The sequence below is a fragment of the Podarcis pityusensis genome (assembly GCF_964106645.2).
Source record: "Podarcis pityusensis genome assembly, chromosome: 2".
NCBI classification, from domain to species: domain Eukaryota; kingdom Metazoa; phylum Chordata; class Lepidosauria; order Squamata; family Lacertidae; genus Podarcis; species Podarcis pityusensis.
The window spans coordinates 126,757,291-126,779,760 of NC_138029.1; the positions used below are offsets into that span (position 1 = coordinate 126,757,291).

The following is a 22,470-nucleotide window of genomic DNA, read 5'->3' on the forward strand; positions in this document are numbered from 1 at the left end:
TTCATGTATTCGGAAAGAGGACGGAAGTTTCAAGGAGGGAATAACTCTCTGCTAAGGGAGGGGGCTCCCCCTCTTGGGGAGACCTGGCAGCCCCCCAATGAGGAGACCCCCCTCCCCCAATAAAAGCCCCCTCCAGCCCCCAGCTCCCCTTTGCAAGAAACATCCCGGGCGCTGGTGTCTGAGGAGCCCCATGAAGAAATACACAGGGGGGAGACAGAGAGGAGCCCCCGCAGCCCCTTCCCTGGAGGAGACCCCTCCCCTCTTGGGGAGATCCAGCCCCCCCACCCCAAAAATATCAGCTGCCCTTTTCCTGCTGCAGTTTTCGCTCCGTCTCCGGCTGAGGCTCCTGCCTGGGGAAGGTTTACCTGGAGACAGGCTGGTCATCGCCAGGGCGCTTTCTCATTGGCCGAGCTGGCAGGGACTTTTCTGCTCCGCCAAAGCCGCCCCCTGGCCTCCCCCGCCCCACAGCCACTTGGAGGGCGAGCATCCAGGAGGAAGGGGCAAGGGACACTTGGGCTTGAATCGCCCCTCGCCCGCCTCGGCCCAGGAAGAGCTGCAGAGATGGAGCCCAGAGGAGGAAGAGGAGGAGGAGGAGGAAGAGGAGGAGGGGGAGGAAGAGCCCTTTGCTGCCTCTGGGCGACCCTCCTCCTCGCCCCGCCAAGGGGGGCCGGAGCCCTGAAAGGTCGGGGGGCGCAGAGGGAGGGGGAGATGTCTGGGGAGGGGTCCCGGGAGGGGGGCTGGGGGAGAAAGATTGCGCCCCTGGGCGTTGCTTGTGGGTAAAGGAGGAGGGGTCTCTTGGGCTACAGGGAGGAGAAGCCCCCTCCCCCTGACAGGTGCAGAAGCTGCGCCCGGGAATACGGAGGGATGGGGGGAGGAAGGGAATTGGACGCCCCCAAAACACGAGGGAGGGGAGGGAGGATCTGAACCCTCAACTAAGCTGGTCCAGGGGTTAAAAAAGGGGAGAGGACAGGGTGCAAACAGCACCCCCCCCACCCCACACACTGCCTTGCTTCAAAGTTCGGGATTTGTGCCTCTAGCCTTTCCTGTTGGGAGGAGGGAAAGGGAGATAAAAGAAGAATTGTTCTTTCTTCTTTATGGACTAGGCTGCCACAGAGACCTGCCTAGTTCAGAAGCCCCCAGTGGTCGCCCCCAAAAGGCATCAGCCCCCCCAATGCCCCCTCCCTTGACAGAGTGGTCTCTCTCCTGCCCAGCAACACAAAAGGGGCCAGAAACTTCGGTGGAGCCTATAAAACAACTATGAGCAGAACTCTTATAAACTCGGAGGAAATCCCTGTATTCTTGGTTTCACTTTGAGGCAAGGAGCTCAGGGCAGAGTTACATCCTTGCTATATTCACAGCAACCCTGTGAGGAGTCATGGATTGGCCTCTCGAAGGATTCCTCCAACTTTCGATCTGCCAGAGTCACCCCACACACAAATGCCCCCCAGGATCACCTTTTGGGGCTGTGATGGCTCAGGAATTAGGGGTTTTTAAAACTGACGTGTGTGTGTTTGTGTGTGTGTGTTTGAGAGCAGATGAAGCCCCCCTCGTCTTCTTAGAGAGCCTTCCTGGTGGTGGCCCCATTCCTAGCAATGGGGAGGTTCTCCCTCATCCTGCTGCGGGGTCCTAAAGCCTCCCCCTCTCTCTCCCACCCCTGCAGTGGAGGACACCCTGGTGGAGCTGGACTTCTTCCAGGAGAGCTTCCCTTCGGAGAAGAAGTCCGGGGAGTTCCTGCTGGAGTTTGACAACGAGGAGATCCTGCACGTGGACTGGGAGAAGAAGCAGAACGTCTGGAGGCTGCCGGACTTCCAGCGCTTCACCAGCTTCGAGGTGCAGGGCGCCCTGGCCAACATTGCCGTCATGAAGAACAACATGGAGGTGCTCATGAAGCGAAGCAACCGCACCCGTGCCCTGAACGGTAGGACACGCGAGGGGGGCAGGGGAGAGAGCTGGGGGGCAGGCAGGGGGTGGTCTCTTGGCTTCTGACATGGAAGACCCTTCAGGACCCCTTTCTGCCTCCCCAGAGGGAACTCTGCTCCCGGGAGCCAGTCCTTGGCTGACTGAGACAGGCTAAAAGGGAAGGAAAACCTGATGGGAGGGGCAGCACTGCACTCTGTACAAGCTCAGAGGCATTCCCAAACCTGAACACCCGGTGCAAAAATACCCACAGCACCTGATTGCTATGCTTTCCATTTCTAGACTGCTTAAAATGGGTTTTAATCCCATTTCTTTCTCCATCTCCTTCCTCAGTTGCTCCTTCGGCCACTGTGTACCCGGAAAACGCCGTGGAACTGGGGGACCCCAACGTCCTCATCTGCTTTGTGGACAGGTTCTCCCCCCCAGTGCTGAACGTCACCTGGCTGAAGAACAACGAGGTGGTCTCCGAGGGCGTGGAGGAGACAGACTTCTACCCCAGCGTGGACAACACTTTCCGCAAGTTCTCCTACCTCCCCTTCGTCCCTGAGCAGGGAGACATCTACGTCTGCCAGGTGGAGCACTGGGGCATCCCAGAGGGAAAGATGGAGAAGATCTGGGGTAAGCACCGGGCAGGATTGGGGCTTTTCTCTGGGACTTGAACTCAGAAACCCAGATTCATGGCTCATAAGAAGGAAGTTATGATGATCAGAGTAATTTATGCAAGTGAAGTACACTTGCAGTTTTGAATAATTTATTCTGCTCCTTCTAGCCATAGGAGACAATAAGGTGCTCAGCCGACTTTTGGGGGTTCCTTGAGTTAGTTTCTCTCAGTTTAACTTAACAGTGTGTATTAAGGAGTGTGGGGCGGGTGTGTCAGGACCCCTGGGTTCTTTCTTTTGATGAACACCCACAGAGAAACAGAGTCCCTCCTTAGCCCTGTCCTCTCTCTCTCCATCCCAGTCTCCAAGGCGCCCTCTCCCATCCCGGAGACGATGGAGAACGTGCTGTGTGCCCTGGGCTTGGCCTTTGGCATCCTGGGCATCATCGCTGGCACCATCCTTTTCTTCAAGGCCATGAGGACGAACGATCACAGGGGCTTCATGTGAGTCGAACCCGGTTCCCTTCATGGGCTCAGAGACAAATGCAAGGGAAGCCAAAATACACAGCAAAGGGGTGGGGTGGGCCTCATCCTGCCCAGAAGGTGCTCAGCCTCCATACTCCCAGCTCACCAGCTCCCTTCTCCTTCCTTTTCAGATAATGGGGGATTCCTTTCCTGACAGCCTCTTCCTTCAACCCTCTCAGCTCAGCTCCTTTGCCAAGAGTCTCTTCTGCTACAAATCAGCTGGAAGGAGTTGCTTCCTCCGTGTGCAGCTTATCCTTAGAAGCTTTCCTGATAATATGTTTAACTTTTGAGAACAATTATGATAGCCAAAGATGCTTAGGCAGACTTACATTACTTTTCTCCCTTTTATGTTTCCCTCTTAGCATAGAAAATGCTCAGACTGTTTAAGTAAATAGGAAATGTATATGGTTTACTCACATTAAATGTCTTGCCATGGTGCAACATTTACAGCTCCCTCTATGCAGGTTCTGAAACTCCCTGGTGCCTTTGCTTCTGGCTGTCTAGTAATTGTGCATTTTACAGAATCATAGAATTGTAGAGTTGGAAGGGACCCTAAGGGTCATCTAGTCCAACCCCCTGCAGTGCAGGAATCTCACCTAAATCATCTCTGACAGAGGGGCTTGTGGTTTGGCTGCAGATCCTCCCCCAAACTCCATGGTTGAGTCAGGATAGTTTTTTGTGGGGGCTTCCTGCTTTGCCTGGCCTTCCATCTGCATGGCTCAAGGAGACCCCTGCCAACAGAGGGTCAGGCATACTAATTCATATCTCCACCCCACTTACCCAAAACCATTCACCTCCCTCTCCAGTTTTTGGAGAGAGCCTTACTCAGTTCCGTGCATTGCACTGCAGGAATACACCCCTCAGGTGTTGCCTTAATCCCAAAGAGGATTCATCCAGCTTGCTGGGGAAGTTTAGCTGCTAAGAGACCCCAAACACCTTTCTCGTCCACATAAAGCAGGGTTGTATCTGTCTGTGTAGAGGAAAAGATCCCTTCTTCTTCTGCAAAACTTTCCCAATGGCTTCTGTGCAGCCCAACTGCTGTTTTTCATACGTGCTCCCATATTTCCAAAAGCAATGAATAAATTTTACAGTTTGTTGATTTGTTTCTAGTGCTGTTTTCTCTGCCTATAAGCTCTGGATATATTTATTATTTGAAAGCAAAAAGGTGAACTGTTGAGGAAATGGGTAGCATTGCAACCAGAGTGGCTACACTGACTCCTCGCGTCTCTAGGCCCAGATTCTGGGAGATGATAAGAGATCAGGAGAGCCAGCGCTGGTGCCTCCCTGCCTTTGCCCTGGTCTGCCTGTCTGTCCCCTGCTGGGAACAGGATGCTGGGGCAGGAGGACCCTAATCAGCCTGGTGATGCAACAGGACTCTTCTGGTCTTCAAGGCCTGCTGTGGGTTGTGTGATGCCCCAAACCATTATCCCACAGGACCCGTGGATTCCACCTCTGGGTGAACAGATGAGAGGAACAGAACAGCCCATCCCCCTGTCCTAAAATGCCTCACCAGATCAAAGCACCTGCTCTTCCTGAGACTGGAGTGATTGATTGGGGGGAGAGGGAGGAAATGTGCAGAGACCTCCTCCAAATGGATGAATGAAGGTCTTCTTCCAGGGGCAACAACACTCTAGAGAGGTGTGTGTTTCAGGACATGCAAGGTCAGGCCTGGCCAGACCTCCATCATGAGTTGACTGTGTTGCCTGAAACATGCCTTAAAACCCTCAGAGAAGAATTCACTCTTTTCTGGTAGCTTCCCATCTTGCCCCTATTTTTGTGTGCCTCGTTAAGATAAGTTAATGCAAGGAGTTGTTCAGCTCTTTCTCTCCCCCAATGTAATTTGAGTGTCTATACAGTTCCTGCCTGAGGCTGGGAAGGAGGCCTCTTGGAGGAAGGAACAGACCAAGAGGAGGGGGGCAAGGGGGTCCCTGGACAGGAGGGGCAGGATCCAGGCAGCCTGCTCCCTGGTGACAGAAGCAGGACTTCTGGGCCCATAGCACATGCCTCCCTCCCCCACCTCTCCCTCCTTCTGCCCCCTTGTTTCTGGCAGCAGAGGAGACGCTGCAGAAAGGCGCTGGGGGGAGTTTCGCTTCCCCCCACAGGGAGGCCTGGAGCTCAGCTCAGCATTTGGGGAAATGAAAGAGGGAAGCTGGCCACGATCCAGGAGACGGAGGTCAACCGGGAGCGCAGCAAAACCTCCTCACAGAGAAGTAGCTTCCACCACCACCCCACAGCACAGCCCCCCCTTCAGCCCAGCAGCAATGGCTTAAGAGGAATGGCAGTTTTAGGGAAGGACCCCCTTGGGAATGGCTGAGCTGAATGGAATGGGGCTGGGCAAGCCCCATAGCACCCTCTGCTAGAGGAATAGGGGCTCCTTGGCTCAAGGTGGGGGGAGATTTCCTTGGAGAGCAGCCCCCTCCCTCTTGGGTCAGGAGAGCAAAGTGGGTCATCTCTTCCCAAGGCAGGAGGGAGGAGGAACAGGGGAGAATGGGCAGAGACCCCTCCAAGTCCTCAAGGCTATGGGGCACAACCCACAGGAGAGGGTGGGGGTGTTTCAGGTCAGCCAAGGCCAGGATGTGGCCCAGTCAGGCTGGCCAGACCTCCTTCGTGAGTTGGCTGTGGGGCAGAGACAGGTCTCTTCAACCTTTCCAGACCCCAGACCCCCTTTCAACCCAAACATGCATTTCTCCATCTTTATATCTGCGAGGTGTCAGGGCTCCTGTTTCAGCCCACATGGGATCAGGCTGCGACCCACCAGTGGAAGACCAGGGGCACAGAACATGTCCCCCCAGGGAAGGAGTCACTGCTTTCGGGGGTCTGGATCTGCTGTTTCCCCTCCTCTCCCCATTCTGCCCCTATTCTGTGTGTAGAAATGCCTCCTTCCAGAAATGAATGCCAGTTGAAAGAGTCGTCCAGCTCTTCCTCCCCCTGGCAAGAGGCTCCAGGAGGGACATGACCCCACAGAGAGGGGTTTGGGAGAGGCGTCCCTTCTGGGGCCAAGGCTTGTGCAGGGACATCACAGGGACGGACAGACAAGGCCCAGCCTGCTGTGCAATATTATACCTTGGAGTTGTCACGGTTTCTTTAGAAGGGGAAATGGGATCTTTTTTGCAGATCCTCTTTCAGCAAAAGAGCAAACATTCTCCTGGATCTCAAGGCAGAAGCAAAGGAGAACCTTCAGCCAAGTAGCATGTGGGGAGGGGGGCCAGGGGAGCTGCCAGGGCAAGGCTGTGGGGCAGGAGACCAGGGCCCCCCTCAGCAGAAAGAGCCGCATGTCCTGTGAATGTGAAAGGGCCCATTTGCCTTGAAATGGGACAATTTGAAGAAGGAGAGTCTGCCAAGGGCACGTGGTCCCAAGAGCCTAAGATCCTCAAAGGGCCTCTTCCAAATTTCATCCCTGGTATCTGGGACGAGGCCTCCTTCTGGAAGGACCAAGCAGGGGCTCTGAGGCCTTTTTCCTCCTCAGAGACTCATGGAATTGTAGAGTTGGAGGAACCTCAGGGGTCATCTAGTCCAGGGGTCTGCAAGCCGCGGCTCCGGAGCCGCATGTGGGTCTTTTACACCTTTGCCGCGGCTCCGGGGCGGATACCAGCGAGAGGAGGAGGCGCATTGTGTGCCCCGACACTCCCCACTGTGGCGGGTGCTGTACTGGCTGTGACGTCGCATGGGGGCGGTGCGTGCATTAGTCATGCACCGTCCCGACGTCACCTTCCCGCCCGCTACATTGTAAGGGGCATGTACACTGGTCGCTGCATTGAAGGGGAGTGAAGAACACACACACACACACACACACACACACACACACAAAGGTAACTTGTTAATTTAATGTTTATTTCTATGAGGAGGAGTAATTCTGAGGGGTCAACCAAAGAAATAATAAAAAAGTGACAAAAAAGTTATTTTTATAATGACGAGTTTTGCGGCTTACAGTTTTTTTCTCTTCGGAAACGGGTCCAAGTGGCTCTTTTTGTCTTAACGGTTGCAGACCCCTGATATAGTCCAACCCCTACAATCCTTCTCTTCCGCAGACCAACCCTGCCTGCGGTTGCTGATACCTGAGTCTTTTTCCCTCTGAGGAAATCCCTTCTCGTCTGCAGATTTTGTAGCGTTTCCTCCCTGTCTTAGTGTGAGCTTGATGGTCCTGCCTCCTCCTCTGCCATCACATTGTGAACAGCCCTGAAATCTACAGTTGAAGTATAGAAATTTTAAAAATAAATGAATACATGTAAATATGGGTCCCTGGGAGTGTTTTCCTCTCCTTTCTCTCCTTCAGCACACTTTGGAACTCCCTGCCTAAGGAAACCAAGAGGAGCCTTCTTCATTGTTCTCTTTTTGGCACCTGAGGAAAACATTCTTGCTCAGACAAGTCGACCCAGATGTTGAGGAAGTTGAGGTGATTTTAATGTTTTTGCGTTTGTGTGTTTGTGCTTTAAAGCACTGTGGCAATTTTTCTCTTGGTTTATCTTTTTGCATAGCACTTTGAGGTGTTGCTTTCCCCCCACAATTAAGTGATGTATAAGGTTTATGAAGTGAAATAACAAACTACCCAGAGTGTTTGCCCCTCACCAGCCTCCTGTGATTCTTGGCAGGCCTCCCCAATTCAGTTGTGAGTCTCCCCATCAGGGCTTGAAGGACCAGTCCTGGCAGTCTGATGAGATTCATGGTTGTTTTCAGGGACAGCTCAGGCTGCTCCAGGGAGATTCAAGGCACAAATTCTCTAGCAGAGAGGTGCAAAGAAGGAATCAGGTTGCCATAACTTGCAATCAACAAGCGGAAAGGGAAACACAAGAAGAAACTTTCCCCAAATGACAAGCAAGCAACAGAGGTGGGGGAGGGGTGGACACCGTCGTTCTTGATCTGTGACTCCTTCCATCCACCTTCCAAGGAGGTTTCCACCCTCTTAGCAAGGACAGAGGGCAACTGGCAGGAAGAACAGAGCTTCTCCACATCCCAGGATCCTGATGAAGCAGTGAAGTCTATCTGATGAGTCCTGCAGACAGAGGAGAGGGAGACAAGCCCATCACTGTGGGGTGAGGAACGGGGAGAAAGGGGTCAAGAATCCCTGGCAAGATTTGGGGGACACTCCATAGAGCGGCCATCAGATATTGTGAACTACAATTCCCATCGCCTCCAGTTATGGGCCTGGCAGGGGGGGCTCTGAGGAGGGAAGGAGACAGAGGGAGGGAGACTTGGCGGGCTTTGGCAATGGAGAAGAGGAGGTTCAGAAGAGACCAAGGAGATCTCTCCAGATCAGAAATGGGGAACCACAGACCCTGGACCAAACTTGGCCCCCAGGCCTCTCTTTCTGGCCCTCATGGCACTCTCCAGACACTCTTCCTGTCCCCGCTTTGAACCCTCCAGGAGTGATTCCACCTCCCTTGAACTCTGAGGATGCCCCTTGCTTGCCTGAACCAAGAACGGAATGGGGCAGAAATTAGTCCACTCAGCAATACGGAAATTGTAGTCCCTGGAAGGAGGGGATGCTGAATAGGAGTTTTAGGTCTTAATCTACAGATTTAAACCTCAGGCCATCTCCATAATAGCTGAGGCTCCATTTGAGGCACCAAGAGGGACCTCCTAGGAGTGGAGAAGGAACAGAACCCTCTCCAGAGCCTCTGCCAAAGAAGAGGAGGGGAGCCTGGAGCCCAATCCAGCCCCACACCCAACCCTCCCTCTCCCCCTGGCACCCCACCCTCACCTTTCTTGTTTTTCAGGTAAAGGGCGAGTCCAGTGGCCCCAAAGACCAGCCCCAGCACAATCCCCACAATCCCCGTCCACATCTTGCTCCTGGCAGAGTCCGACTGTGGCTCTGAAGGAAGAGAAAGCTGTGAGTGAGGAAAGGCAGGCCTGGGATCAGCCCCCTGAGGGGGGAACAACCCATCTAGCCCCCCAGGAATGCCCCCACTTCCTTGGGAAGTGGTGGGTCAGGGCTGGCAAGGCGTCCTACCCCACTGGACTGTGACGGGGCCTTCGAAGCTGGCGTGCTCCACCTGGCAGGTGTAGACGTCTCCACGTTCTGGCTTTGTCTCCAGCATCACCTCAATATGGAAGGTCCAGTCCCCGTTCCGGATGAGGTCCGTGGTCCACACTTTGGGCTCCTCCTTCCCGTTCCTGAACCACTTGATCTCAATCCCCGCAGGGAAGAAGCGGTTGACGGTGCAAATCAGCAGAGTGTTGTGTGGTGAAGATTCAACGTTGTCTGTGGGGGTGATCTTCACCTTGGGCTGGACTGTGGGAGGGAGGCAAGGGAGATGTGGAAGGGAGGTCAGAGATTTAGGCAGGAAGGGACCTGGAGGCTTCAAGGGAGGGAGGAGAGGCCACAGTTAACGGAGGAGGGGGCCAGCCAGGGTGAAGCATCTAGAGGGGCGCAACTGAGGCTCCCAGCTTGCAGAGGGGGCCTTTCTCTGTCCGCAGCCCTCCTGTGGCTCCAGAGTCTAAAAGCATCTCCTGAGCACCAGAGTGATGCTAATCTGCAAGGGGAAGCCGGAAAACCTAGAAAAGTATCTCCCATTCCCTTTCCGCCTGTCTGTTTTTGGAACTGAGTGCGAAAGAGAAATCCTGGAGAAGGTTGCTCTCCAAGCAAAGTTGAAATGGGGAAGTCTTATTTTTCTTTCTTTCTTCTTTTGCTTCCATTAAAGTCTCAGAGATGAATTAGAAGTGGTGAAGAGATCAGAACATCCCTCTTACCCTTTTGGGAACAGAAGAAGCACTTTGGAGTATTGCTTGCTTGTGTGTTCATTTTGTGTGTGTGTGTTTGGATCTCTAGAAGACAACATACATGTTTACACCATGTGAACACGTAGAGAGGGCACTGCTGCCTACAATCAGCTACAAAAACTGAATCCTCTTTATGCTGAAAATAAAATACCTGCAATGAATGATATGTGATTCTGGCATACCAAGCTCTTTGTATTTATCCCTTCCTGCAATTTAGGAGGAAAATGTAGCCAATCCACTTTAAATTCTTTACTTACAATGGTTCAGCAGCCAGCAATTTTTAAAGAAAACTTGTGGAGTATTTATTCTCCCCCATATGAAACATACTCCCCCATATGAAACAATGTGCGCTGCAAGCAAAGCGTGATCCAGAGAAGAAAACAAACAGTTGTTATACATATAACACTCCCCTGTTGTTTCAGTTCCACCCTTGGAACTACCCGCCACTGGTTTCCCCAGTGTACCTCTCTGGTTGTCTGTCTTCCAAGGAATGAGTGCATCTGCATTACCGTGGCTAGGGGATGTAGTGTTACGCTTAGCAACTCCCTGTTGTGTCTTTGTCTCTGACTTAGACACAGCTTCAACCTGTCTTGAGTTGTTAACAATAGCAACACATGCAACAGCTGAGTTAGCAAACTCTTTGGAATACCTCTTGGGTGGTACACCCTTTGTAACTCTCTCAGACCTGCGTATGAGGTGCTGATCCTCTCTGCTCACTGGTTCAGTCTTAGGACTCTTTGGAGAACCAGTTCCAATAGTAAACAGTGGTTCATCCTTCATCTGTGAAGGTCTAGCCACTGTGTGAGATTTCCTCTCAATGACTGTGTCAACTGAGCTCTGTGAGCTATCACTGTCATTTTCAGTACCACTGTAATCAGTAAAATCATCATCATCATCTGAATTGTCCTCTGTGGGAAATGTGTGAACAATTACTCTCTCCTGTTCAGGAGCACTCTCTAGAAATTTTGTGAGAACCACCTGACCAGATTCAGACAAAATTACCCTGTAGAGACCCTTTTCATAACCCACAAAAATGCCTCTAGCATTCTTTGCTCCACCTGGAGCTTCAGTCTTCACATGAGACCCAAAAACCTTAAAATGGGCAACAGAAGGTTTTCTGTGGAATAGCTTTTCAAAAGGAGAACTTCCCAAACCTTTTGAAACCTTTCTCATTCTGATTCTGAAGCAGGGCTTTCATCTTTATAAACCATGAGGAATAATTGTCATTAGTCAGTAGAGGTGGGTAAGGTAAGCCTCCCCCCTTCCTGGCATCCATTTTAAATCCAAGCCTCGGCTCTCACTCTCGAGCCTGTAAACTCCAAAAGTCTATTGGCTGTTTACTGCCTCACACTTGGCAGCTAAACGCAGGCTGTTTTGAAAGTCCCTCCAAGAGCAGTGAGATAATAGACAAAACAAACGCTGTTTTCTCAGTGTTTTTCCAGCCTCTCACAGTGCCAGCCTCACTTCCGTGTTGGCTAGTAACTTTCCACTTTACTGACGTTTCGTTGCTTAGCAACTGGACATTCCAGGTTTGAGCAGCAAACCTTATCAATCTCAGGAATATGAAGGCTATTTCTCTCAGTGCTGGTTTCATCCAAAAGCAGACACTCAGTGAACCGAAGAATGCTTCAATTCGCGTTCACTCTCACAGCTATAAAATCACCATACCTTGAGGGAATCCGTTGCTCAGCAAAAACTCCTCCTCCGGTGCTCAGCCGTCCTTGTAGCTTCCATCCGCCCACTACCACATTCTTTCTTTATCTCCTTGCAGAGGATGAAGTACGATCCATCAACCTCTCTTGTTGCTTTCATGGATCAAAACCATCGGCTACGTGCTACCAGATGTTGGGAATCAAGTCTTTATGAGGAGAAACTGGCCACTCTCCAGGCACCTGGCTTGATCTCCTGTTGACCTCCCTGTCTGCATTCCCAGCAGGATACAGGCTAGGTCGCGATAGGCGATGAGAAGAACACCCCCCTCTTTCCTGCCCCCCCCCCGGGCAGGGGAACGAGATAGACAGAAACGTATTTACATGCCTTTATTTCTGTCTTTGCAGCGTTACAAAAATCATGACTGCTCTCTTCAAGCTTCAGCAGTCGAGAGAGAACAAAACACTTGCTGTACTTCCTGTACAGCTCATATTACACTCTGGGCTAATTCCAGTGCGTCGCACTGTGAATAGACTGTCTCTCTGTTTCCCACGGAACAGTCCCAACATTCCCATTATGTTTTGCTTTCAAGCTACCAGCAGCTCGCGGCTGCATTGCTTCAATATCGTAACAGTTTATAATAATAATTATTTAATCCTGAATGTATGTGATTTTGAGGTTAATTTCTAACCCCCCCCCCCAATTTAAACACCCCAATTCCCTGGGAAACCTGGACATATCGTAGCCCTACCTGAATCCTTGTCAAGTGTGCAAGAAACGACATGCTAAGGTGTCACAATTATTAATTGAGTGATGTCCAAATAACAACATATTGTACTTTTAAATGTTCAGGGTTTCTGCTTGAAATGTGCTCTCTTCTCCCCCTGAAAGGCTGCCTATTCCCCCCTTGCAGCCCCCCCACTCTAATGGAGTCCAGCCTTGGACTGCGTCCTGGGTTCAAATCCCCCCAGGCCTTGAGTCTCCTGGGTGTCCCTGGCCAGCCCCCCCCAGCCTGGCCTCCCTCACAGGGTCGTTGTGGGGGTGGAATGAGGAGAGGGAGAACCAGAGACAGCACAGGCAGTAAATGAAGTTTAGGGAAGTTTTTAATGTTTTATGTTCTATTGTGCTTTTAATTTTGTTGGGAGCTGCCCAGAGTGGCTGGGGTATTATTATTATTATTATTAATAATAATAATAATAATAATAATTCATTACTTCTATTATTGTTTTTTGTTTTTTTATTATTATTATTATTATTATTATTATTATTATTATTATTAATACTGAAATTTTGTGTTGCAAGCTGCCCTGAGACCTACAGGTATAGAGCGGGATGCGAATTTAATTAATAATAAATAAATAAATAAAGTAAGAGAGACACCCTCCAGATTGCAATACACAAAATAGTTTGTGATGCTTCCAGGGACACAGAAACTCTGCCAGGAGCGGGGCATCAGGAAAGGCCCCTTTATCTCTCTGAAAAGCGGGAGGGGAGGGGGCCGGGGGGAAGTCCCGGGTCCACCCTGTTATGTACTGATGTTCTCACCCTGGGCCAGCAGGGGGATACTGTAGATAGTTATGCAAATGATGGATCGAAAGTGACGTTCAGTGATTGGATAGTTTGTATGCAAATGAAGGATCGAAAAGTGACGTTCAGTGATTGGATAGTTTTAGAAAGTTGCAACAGTTACAATTGTTCTGGAGCTCTATATAAGCAGGCTGACTGAGCTCCTCAGTTAAGTTTTTGGTTCCAGCTTACAAATAAAGAGCTGCTTGGAAGAATCGCTGTGTCATCTGATATGTTCGCCCACAACTTAACACACCCCACACTCCCCCTCATTTTGGGTTCTTCCGGGGGGGGCGTTTCCCATGACGCCCCCCTCCCCCATTCTGGACTCACCGTGCCGGGACTGGGAGAAGGGATCAAAGATCCCGTAGTTGTACCGGCAGACGGAATCCACGGCGGCCTTCCTGCTCTGCAGGAAGTCCTTGTCCTGGTTCCAACTCTTGACTTGGACTCCGCCAGTTCTGCCACAGCCACGAACTTCCCTCGGTCGCTGTCGAAGTACATGAGCTCCTGCCGGTCGAAGAAGTGCCTTTCTAGGAAGCGGATCCACTGCATCCTATTGGAGAAGTGGCACTCAAACTTCCCCATGTACAGGAAATGCTCTGCGGGTGGGAGGGGGGAATTAAAATTGGAGGGTGGAGACTTCCGGTTTCCAGTTGCCTTGAGGGCGCAGTTCTCACTATAGCAGAGAGTTGCCCCGCCGGGCAGGAGACAGATGGTCTGTCTCTCTCCCATTCTCTCTCTCTCGTGTCACATGATCCCATGGCGGGAGGGGAGGAGGGCACCAGAGACTGAGCTGGGAGACCCCCCCCCTCACCTCCTTCCCAAAGGAAAGGGGGAAATCAGAAGGAAGGCCGTTGTGGAGGGGGAGGCACAACCTCAAAGACCCCCGGGACCCCATGAGCGTAGCCAGGATTAAGGGAGGGGTGGGAGAGAGAACCAAGCTATCTGCTTTTATTTTATTTATTTGTTTGTTTGTTTGTTTGTTTGGGGGGGCAGCTGCTCCCTGCCCCCGATGGCTCTGCCCATGCTTCTCCCAGTTTTTTTTAAAAAGTAAAGCTCCCTCCCCCCTTTTATTGCCCTCCGGCTGGAAGAGGAAATGTTGGGGGTGGGAGAGAGACCAGGAAAAGGGCGAGATGCCAAGGAGGGTGGGAGACACTTCTCTGCTCTGAAGGGGGCTTCACTCCAAAAAAACCCTCCCCTCGAGGAGACCCGCCCCCCCCTGCGGGAGAGCCGGTTTCACTTTCGCTTTCCCTCCCAGAACGCAGGAAGCAACGCCTGTCTACGCAGGAGCCCGTTTCAGCACCCAGAGGACCCCAAGGCAGGGTGGGGGGGGTGGCTGAGAGAGGGGACCTGCCGCGAGGGGGGGGAGTTCAGGGTCCCCGGAGCAAGGACCCATATGCCCCAGTTTCGCTGCTGCTTCATGGGCGTAGCCAAGGGGAACAGGGAGGGGCAACTGCCCCCATCAATAAAAACCAATAAAAATACATAGCAAACTGAGGTTCTGCCCCTCCCTAACAAAATCCTGACTACACACTTGCCTGGGTTTCTTACTATTGAGAAAGAGCAGATAGATGAAAGGTATATTTATGCCTTATGTGTAGTCCTTTATAGACTTAATAATTGGTTATGGACTAATAATGATGAGGATCATTTTGAGAGGCAGGTGAAGAAGAGCTCAGGGCCAAATTCAGCTGCGCTCCCCCCTCCCCGCCCCCCAAAAGTCCCCTAGGGCTGCCTGCCATCAGCTGTCCTGCAGGAAGACTATTTAAGGTGTGAATATTGTGGTTTTATTAAAATTCAATTGACTGTTATTTGTAAGCTGCTGGGGTAGGATTTTAATCCTGAAAGGCGGGATATAATTAATAGCAATAAATAAATGCTTTCTCCTTCCCAGTCCAAGAAGCCTGAGCTGCTCTTTTTCAGAGGGGGAGTGTTTCCCCTTCCCTCCTGCCCCTTTGCCCCCCCCCCCTCGTGTCCTGGAAGAAGCAAAGAGTCCCCGTGGGAAAACAAGGATTCTTCAACATCAACTTCACTGAACTAAACCATGTTGTTCGGATGCCCGATTATCATCTTTCCAAAGTAACTACTCTAGTCCTAACTTAAAAGCGGAAAGCGTAATGCTGGTGGTCAACAAAAGAGGTTAAAAGATTCTCTCAAGGCAAATCTAAAAAAACGTAGCATAAACACTGACAATTGGGAAACACTGTCCTGCAAGCGCTCCAATTGGAGAACAGCCTTTACCGAAGGTGTCATGGGCTTTGAAGACACTCGAACTCAGGACAAAGGGAGAAACGTGCTAAGAGGAAGGCACGCTTGGCAAACCCTCAAGGGATCAACTCCCGCCCTGAAACCAATGTCCCCACTGTGGAAGGACGTGGGGATCCAGAATTGGCTCCACAGTCACTTACGGACTCCCTGCTAAGATCATGGAAGACCATCTACGAGGGATCGCCAAGGAAGCCCCACTGATGGGGGTCCTCTTCCTTCTCCCCCATTGCAGAATCTTTGCTCACCTGGAGGCGCCTCCACGCCCAGCCCCTCCAAAGAAGAGACCACCAGCGCCCCCATCCCCAGCAGAAGCCCCCCAAAGGCCAAAGGCGCAGCGCCGGAGCCCCCCATCCTTCTCTCTTCTTCGCCCCCAAATGGGACTTTCTCCGCTCAGCCCAGGGGGGAACTCCTGCCCAAGCCCCGCCCACTCTACCGCCCGCCCCGCGAGCGTCCAATCCGCCTCCGAGCCGAGGCAGCGTCATCGGTCGCCAGGCAGGGAACTCCTGGAAAGAGCATTAGCAAGGGCTCTCTCTGCTCCGGATAGATCTGCAAGTTCATCTTTGCCTTCTCAGCTGCTTCTGATCTCTACATTGTTGCTGCGTCGCGGGTGAATCAAGATCTTCCCCAGAAAACCTTTGGGGGGATATAAAGATTAGCAAGAATCTGTCAGTTCCATCCAAAAGTTTACTCTGGCAGCAAAAAGGGGAATTTCAGACTCAGGCTTCAAAACAGCGAGATGCGCTTTTCTTCTGCTGCGTTTTAACCCGCTAAACCTTCGTTCCTTCATGTATCCGGAAAGAGGAAGGAAGTTTCAAGGGGGGAATAAGTGTCTGCTGAGGGAGGGGGCTCCCCCTCTTTGCCCCCCAGCCTGCATCCCCAGGAGACCTGGCAGCCCCCCAATAAGGAAATCCCTCCCCCCAATAAAAGCCCCCTCCAGCCCCCAGCTCCCCTGTGCAAGAAACATCCCTGGCGCTGGAGTCTGAGGAGCCCCATGAAGAAACACACAGGGGGGAGACAGAGAGGAGCCCCCGCAGCCCCTTCCCTGGAGGAGACCCCTCCCCTCCTGGGGAGATCCAGCCCCCCCACCCCAAAAATATCAGCTGCCATTTTCCTGCTGCTGTTTTTGCTCGGTCTCCGGCTGAGGCTCCTGCCTGGGGAGGGTCCCCGTCTCTGGAGGGGCTGCCGGAGCTTCTCCCTCCTGCCCAGGGATCTTATAAAGCGTCAGAGAAAGGGATCCCTGAAAATCAGCTGCCCCCCCCCCGTCTTCCTTCCTGACAGCTTCATCCTCTCCCTCAAACCCCCAGAAGTCCCAGGCTAGATTCTGTTTCCAACGCTGCTGCTGCTGCTGCGTTGTCTCAAGTCCAGCCATGAGGAAGGAGAAGAGGAAATACAATTTACATCAAAATCTATTAATTTATCTTGGCGACTTCCCATTGTGGCGTCAGAAATTATTATTGATCCTGTTTTTATATAAAATAACCAGCTATATTCACTTCTGTATAACTGTGCTTGCTTAAATGTCTCTGCTTCTCTGCTGGAGAATCTATCAAGTGTTATGCTAAAGAAAGCTAGTTGGCGGTCCATCAATCTGGTCTTTTGAAGTTGAATCTCTTCCTTTGTCTATTTGAAATAAAAAAAATCCTTCCAGTAGCACCTTTAAGACCAACTAAGTTAGTTCTTGGTATGAGCTTTCGTGTGCAATTTGGTAAAGGTAAAGGGATCCCTGACCATTAGGTCCAGTCGTGGCCAACTCTAGGATTGTGGCGCTCATCTCGCTTTACTGGCTGAGGGAGGCGGCATACAGCTTCCGGTCATGTGGCCAGCATGAATAAGCCGCTTCTGGCGAACCAGAGCAGCGCACGGAAACACCGTTTACCTTCCCGCTGGAGCGGTACCTATTTATCTACTTGCACTTTGACGTGCTTTCGAACTGCTAGGTTGGCAGGAGCAGGGACCGAGCAACGGGAGCTCACCCCGTCGCGGGGATTCGAACCGCCGACCTTCTGATCGGCGAGTCCTAGGCTCTGTGGTTTAACCCACAGCGCCACCCGCGTCCCCTGTATTTGTTAGGGACTCGTTAGCTACCTCTTATCAGTTTACCAGGGATGTGTTAGGGAGTCATTTTATTGCTCAAGACCTTTAGATAGCCAAGAGTGAAATATTTACAATACAAGATAACAAGGAGAATTAGCAGATGCTGGGTTTAAGACAGTGTTGTTGTTGTTGTTGTTGTTGTGTAGTCGTGTCCGTCTCTTCGTGACCCCATGGACCAGAGCACGCCAGGCTCTTCTGTCCTCCACTGCCTCCCGCAGTTTGGTCAAACTCAAATACCTCTTGAATATTAAAAGACACACACCTTGTCCTTAAATTACTAATTTAAATGTACGTGGGATGTATGTGACTGTGTGTAACGGTGGGGGCACATATCAAGGAGTAAGGTGTGAAAGAGGCATTCAAGGAAGTCTGTCCGCTGAAAGTTCTTAAACCAATAGGAATTAGGGGAGGTAGAAAGGAGGAGTAAGGAGAATGAATGTTTAAAAGCATGTTACCAAGAGTCTGCCGGGGCGGCCAACTTTTCTCTGTACTTTTATTCAGTTGAATAAAACAAAGTATATACAGGGCTCTTATTGGCATCAGCAGTGCCTGAGACAATTTAAGGTTTGATTAGCAAACCCAACACCATCCTTACATCTGTGCTGGTCTAATTCTCTCTCTTCCCTGCTGCCTATCTAACCTCTTAAGCTAAAATCCTATATTACAATCTGGTGTATTTTCTTTCCATTCATAAGTCTGTTACCGGAAAAATCCAAGGGCTCCCTTGGACAAAAAGTAAAGACACCAACCAGAGTAAATTGAAGCAAATCAGCAGCCTGTAGGCTTGGTCTTTATTGAAGAAAGACTGTCACGACAGGGTGTTCCCCTCACTTGCAGGTGAGAGGAAAGACAAAGAAAAATAGTGTGCAAGGTCTTATAAAAACTTTTGAAATTCCCCTCCTCTAGGTCAAGCCCACCCCCCAGAAACATCATGCATACATTACAGAAAGGAGGGGTTGAGGGAGGAGTTGGTGGTAACCTGAGTGTCTTGTCACCTGGCTGGTTCCTCCCCCCTCCCCCTGAGTCACTTCAGGAGACAAAGGGGAGTTTGCAGTTTCCTGCCCCCAGAGGGAAGATCTGATCATTGTCCTTTGATTCAGTCCATGCTGAATCCACTCCCATATGCAAGTTCTTTGTGATCTTGATTGTCTTCTGTCTGGGATCATCAGGGTTGGCATAGCAACTGGGCAGGGCTCCTGTGGATGTGCTGGGATGGTGAAGGGATTATGGCTGACCAGAACCAAGCCACCCTGTTACGGAAAATTCCGGGTGCGGAGTTACCCTTGCCACCCGGCTCGTCGGACGAAGTCCGCGGGTCCTAGCGGAAGAAATGAGCTCAGCCGGAGACAGGAGCAATAAACGGAGATCCAAAGTTTATTGCGCAACAGGTTCAAAATGGCATTGAACCCCGAGAATGGGGCGACATAAACTTTTAAAAGTTCCCTCCAAGTCCCAGAATACAGTGCAACAAAACGTCATGAATACATTAAAAGAAGGTTGGGTTTTACAGGTTACATCATGAATACATTACAGGAAGGTGGGATTACATGGATTAGCATTTTAGGAAGGGAGGGGGGAAATATGCAGAGTAAGAGATATGCACAGATAAACACAGATAAACGTTTCCTGAGTACAGGTGATGGCAAGACAATGGCGCAGATATGCATCGTCTGCCACCTGGCATCGCCCAGAGGAAGGGTTCGGCAGAACGATCTGACAGGATTAAGGTCTTCCTGAGTACGTGACCTGCCGCTCAGGGGATCATGGAGGTAGGGGCAGCATCATGGAGTCCAGAGGGAGCCGAGTAGAATGACGTCAAGATGGAGGAAATCGGAGCTTTGGTTGATTTTATATTAATTTCCAAAGTTTCGGCACTTTGCCGGTCAAGTGTATGTTGAATATCAGAAGCGGAAACAAAATGGATACATTGTAACAAGACTTTGACAGTTTTACGAGGTCGCTGGTTTCGGTTCCATTGTTCTCGCAGCAGGGGGCTGTCAACAGCTTGTCAGGAGGTTAAATGAGGCGTGCAAGAGCTCCCTGAGCTGGCTCCTGCAGGAGAATGCACGGTCCTGATTGGCTGAGGCGCGGCCATTATAGTCAATGGAAAATGCGGTTCGATACGGTCTACCCATGTTAAAAATAGGGCGAAAGGAAGGCTTAAGGAAGAAAGGGCTTATTTCGCCCGTATATAGAAAGAAAGGATACTAATTTATAAGGTCAGGGGGTATAGTGTGGTGCTTGTGCGACAGTGTGGGGGTTGGGGCGTCACGGTAGAGTTGGGCGCTGTCGAGGTCATCGCCTCGGGCCCCTTGTAAGGAGGAGGAGGGCTGAGGAAAGGTGCCCCCCCTCTCCTTCCGTATCACACCCCCTTTTGATAGTCCTTGTCATATTGTTACGGAAGGGGGGGCATGTCTTCTTCACCTTCTTCACTACAATATATCCATTTATTCCCAATTGTCAATGTCAAAGGGGACTAAAATCTATAAAATCCATAGAAAATCAACGTGCCAATTTGCTCAATTTCTCTAGGACTCCATCACCCCCCCCCCCGTCTTCCATAATCCCTCAAGTAAAGTGTCAAGACCCTAATCCTGTCAAAATCACTCTGCCAAACCTTTCCTCCGGGCAATGCCAGGTGACAAACTATGCATACATTGGCCATTGTCTTCCCATCTGGCACTCAGGAAGCGCTTATCTGCGCATATCTCCAGCTCTGCATATTCCCCCTCCCTCCTCATTATGTTAATCCGGTGTAACCCAACCTCTCCTTAATGTATTCATGATGTAATCTGTGTAACCCAACCTTTCCTTAATGTATTCATGATGTAACTGGGATGTATTTTGCACTGTATTCTGGGACATGGAGGGAGTTTCAAAAGTTCATGTCACCCCTTTCTCGCTGTTCAATCTGGTCTTGAACCTGTTGCGCAACGCAATAAACCTTGGACCTCTGCATTTTGCTCCTGTCCGGCTGAGCTCATTTTCTTCCGCAGGGACCCGCGGACACTTAGTCCGACGAGCTGGGTGGCAGTGTAGCCCCGCACCCAGATTTTAGCCGTAACAATATGGAGTAAAATAAAAATGGAACAGTGCAAATCCAATGTATGGTTGATTTTTCTATGAATTTATAACAGAAGTGTGGCGTATGTAGTGTGTGAGTGTGTGTGAAGTTTGTACAAACAGAATGATTGGGGGGGGGGGGTTCCTGCTACAAGTCAAAACCAGTTAAAGAAATTATTTGGCGGTATTGCGTTCTTATATTGACCGAAAAAGGTCTCCATTCTTCTTTCTGTATTTTCGTCTTTCTGGTTGCCCCAAAGAGCAAGAAGCAAAAGGCAGCTCCGTCATGTCCGCTTCGCACAGGCCGGGGGGGGGGGGCTCCTCTACGGCCATAGCTCTAGGGGCACGCGAAGTGTTCCCAGGCAGGAGGGCCGAGAGGCGGGAAGTTTGGGGAAGGGGAGGAGGGGCGACAATGGAACAACGCCCCCCTTTATATTGCAGGAAAGGAAATCGGAGTAATATCAGCAAGGGAGTCGGAGGGCAAGAGAGGACCCAGAGGTAAGGAGGCCAAGTGGGGGGAGGAGGAGAAGGGGCGGAGGGAAAGGGGCAGAGACTCCTGTCCTGGGACCCACCGACAGGGGCCCAGATCCATGCATAACCCCCGCAGGGTCTGCATTGCACCATCTCCTTGGAAGCCCCACCACCAAACTCCCGTTTCTCTTTCCTGGGGGGCCGAGAGATGCTCGGCTGCCCTGCAACCCCTTGGACGCCTTGGCCCCCATCCCTTGGCCCCCATCCCCAAGCAGGACTGGGGCGAGGCCGCCTTGGTGGGTCCCTTTGGGGGGGGGAGAGGGAATCGATGTAAGAGTTAAAGGAAGCGAGAGAGCCTGGACTGGGTGCTGCCTAGAGAGGCCAGGAAAGAGACCCCCTCCTTCTCTCCGCCCCCTCCCCTTGGGTGGTCCCTCTGGATGGAGAGGGGGGTGCGCTGGGGAGAGAATGGGCGCGCAGGGTGAGTTGGGCCAAGGAGAGACAGGGGGCAGAGGAAGTTGTGGGGGGCTGAGGAGAGAGGAATGGAAGCAACATCCCTGGGGCAGGGAAGCCCAGCTTGCCAGATTTGGAGACTCCATGTAAATGAGAATTGGTGGGTGGGATTATAGTGTACAGCAGCCCTGTAATATTCTCCTTCTATAACTTTTCATGAGCTGATATTGCCATACAAGTTCCAAAATAACTACGCAAAATCTACAAAGAGAATCAAAGGTCAATGGTGGTGTGAGCTTTCCAGGTCCAGAATCCTCAACCTCAGGTTTAAGCACACAAAAGCTGAAGCCATAATAATGTAAGAGGTCTGTGGTGCTCAGTGTTTAGGTATATTAAATATTTGGATTTAATTAGAACTTGTGTCTTATAATGTGGATATGTTTCTAAATGTATCTTAGAAAGGGAGTTCTGCAAAGGGTTTTATGTGTTTGATTCGTGTTTCTGGGTAAATGCGGTGTGTCAGACTTTGAGAATGTAATCAAGAAGGTATAGGAAAGTGTGCACCTGCTTCTGAGCATCAGAAATGAGCATGGAAAAAGTTAATTAACTCGTGTAAATGCCTTAAGTGTGTACCAGTTCTTTAATCCTCCTCAAACAAAAAGTGCTGATGAACACAGGGAAACTCCTTTGTTAGGTGACACCTGGGGGGGATTAATAATTAATACTTCAAAGCATCAAAAGAAGTAAATTGGTGCAGGATGATTTGGGAATGTGTGCAGTCGATTGGACTGTATCAGGAAGATGTTGAAGATCACAGAGGAAAGAAGAAATGAAATACAGATATTCAGCATTTTCAAAAGAGGGGGAAGATGGAGAAAGTGCGTCCCCCCCCCCCCAGATAAGACTCCCATCCTCCCTGGGCATGGGCCATTCTTGCTTGGGCAGGTGGTACTTTGAGTCCAACCACATCTGGAGGGCCAGAGATGCCTCAACTCAGCATAGAAGGTTCCTCTCCAAGGTGTCCACATTCAGCAGTGTAGCAACCCCTGCCAGCACAAGGGAAAGAGCTTTTTAAAGGAAATTGTTCACCCCCAAAGCTACTTGCTTAGGATCATACAGTGGGTCCGCCAACCTGAAGCGCCAGAGCT

The 22,470-nt window shown here is 50.9% G+C and overlaps 1 protein-coding gene, 1 long non-coding RNA gene and 1 pseudogene across 4 annotated transcripts in view; 1 reads left to right on the forward strand and 2 right to left on the reverse strand.

Annotated features, from left to right (window-relative positions):
- The window catches only part of LOC308470191, a 127,839-nt gene extending 107,440 nt beyond the window's left edge, over positions 1 to 20,399 (reverse strand). The window contains exon 1 of the long non-coding RNA XR_013982241.1: positions 19,763 to 20,399. This is a non-coding gene — a long non-coding RNA (uncharacterized lncRNA). The remainder of the gene's footprint in view (positions 1 to 19,762) is intronic.
- On the forward strand, positions 468 to 4,139 carry LOC308471534 (HLA class II histocompatibility antigen, DR alpha chain-like). 2 transcript variants are annotated; one of them, XM_080995574.1, is made up of 6 exons: positions 505 to 573; positions 610 to 682; positions 1,661 to 1,918; positions 2,251 to 2,535; positions 2,878 to 3,019; positions 3,172 to 4,139. In XM_080995574.1, the coding sequence occupies exons 1-6, from the start codon at positions 562 to 564 to the stop codon at positions 3,173 to 3,175; spliced, it is 774 nt and encodes a 257-aa protein (XP_080851700.1). In that variant the 5' UTR covers positions 505 to 561; the 3' UTR covers positions 3,176 to 4,139. The 2 variants fall into 2 exon arrangements, with proteins under 2 accessions (XP_080851699.1, XP_080851700.1); XM_080995573.1 differs by having other exon boundaries at positions 468 to 682.
- LOC308470054 (H-2 class II histocompatibility antigen, E-S beta chain-like) lies at positions 7,913 to 15,610 on the reverse strand (annotated as a pseudogene). Its single transcript, XR_013991606.1, has 5 exons — positions 15,490 to 15,610; positions 13,307 to 13,575; positions 8,988 to 9,269; positions 8,739 to 8,849; positions 7,913 to 8,030 (listed from the first exon to the last, which is right to left on the reverse strand). The product of XR_013991606.1 is annotated as an H-2 class II histocompatibility antigen, E-S beta chain-like (transcript).
- Positions 20,400 to 22,470: the final 2,071 nt, after the last annotated feature.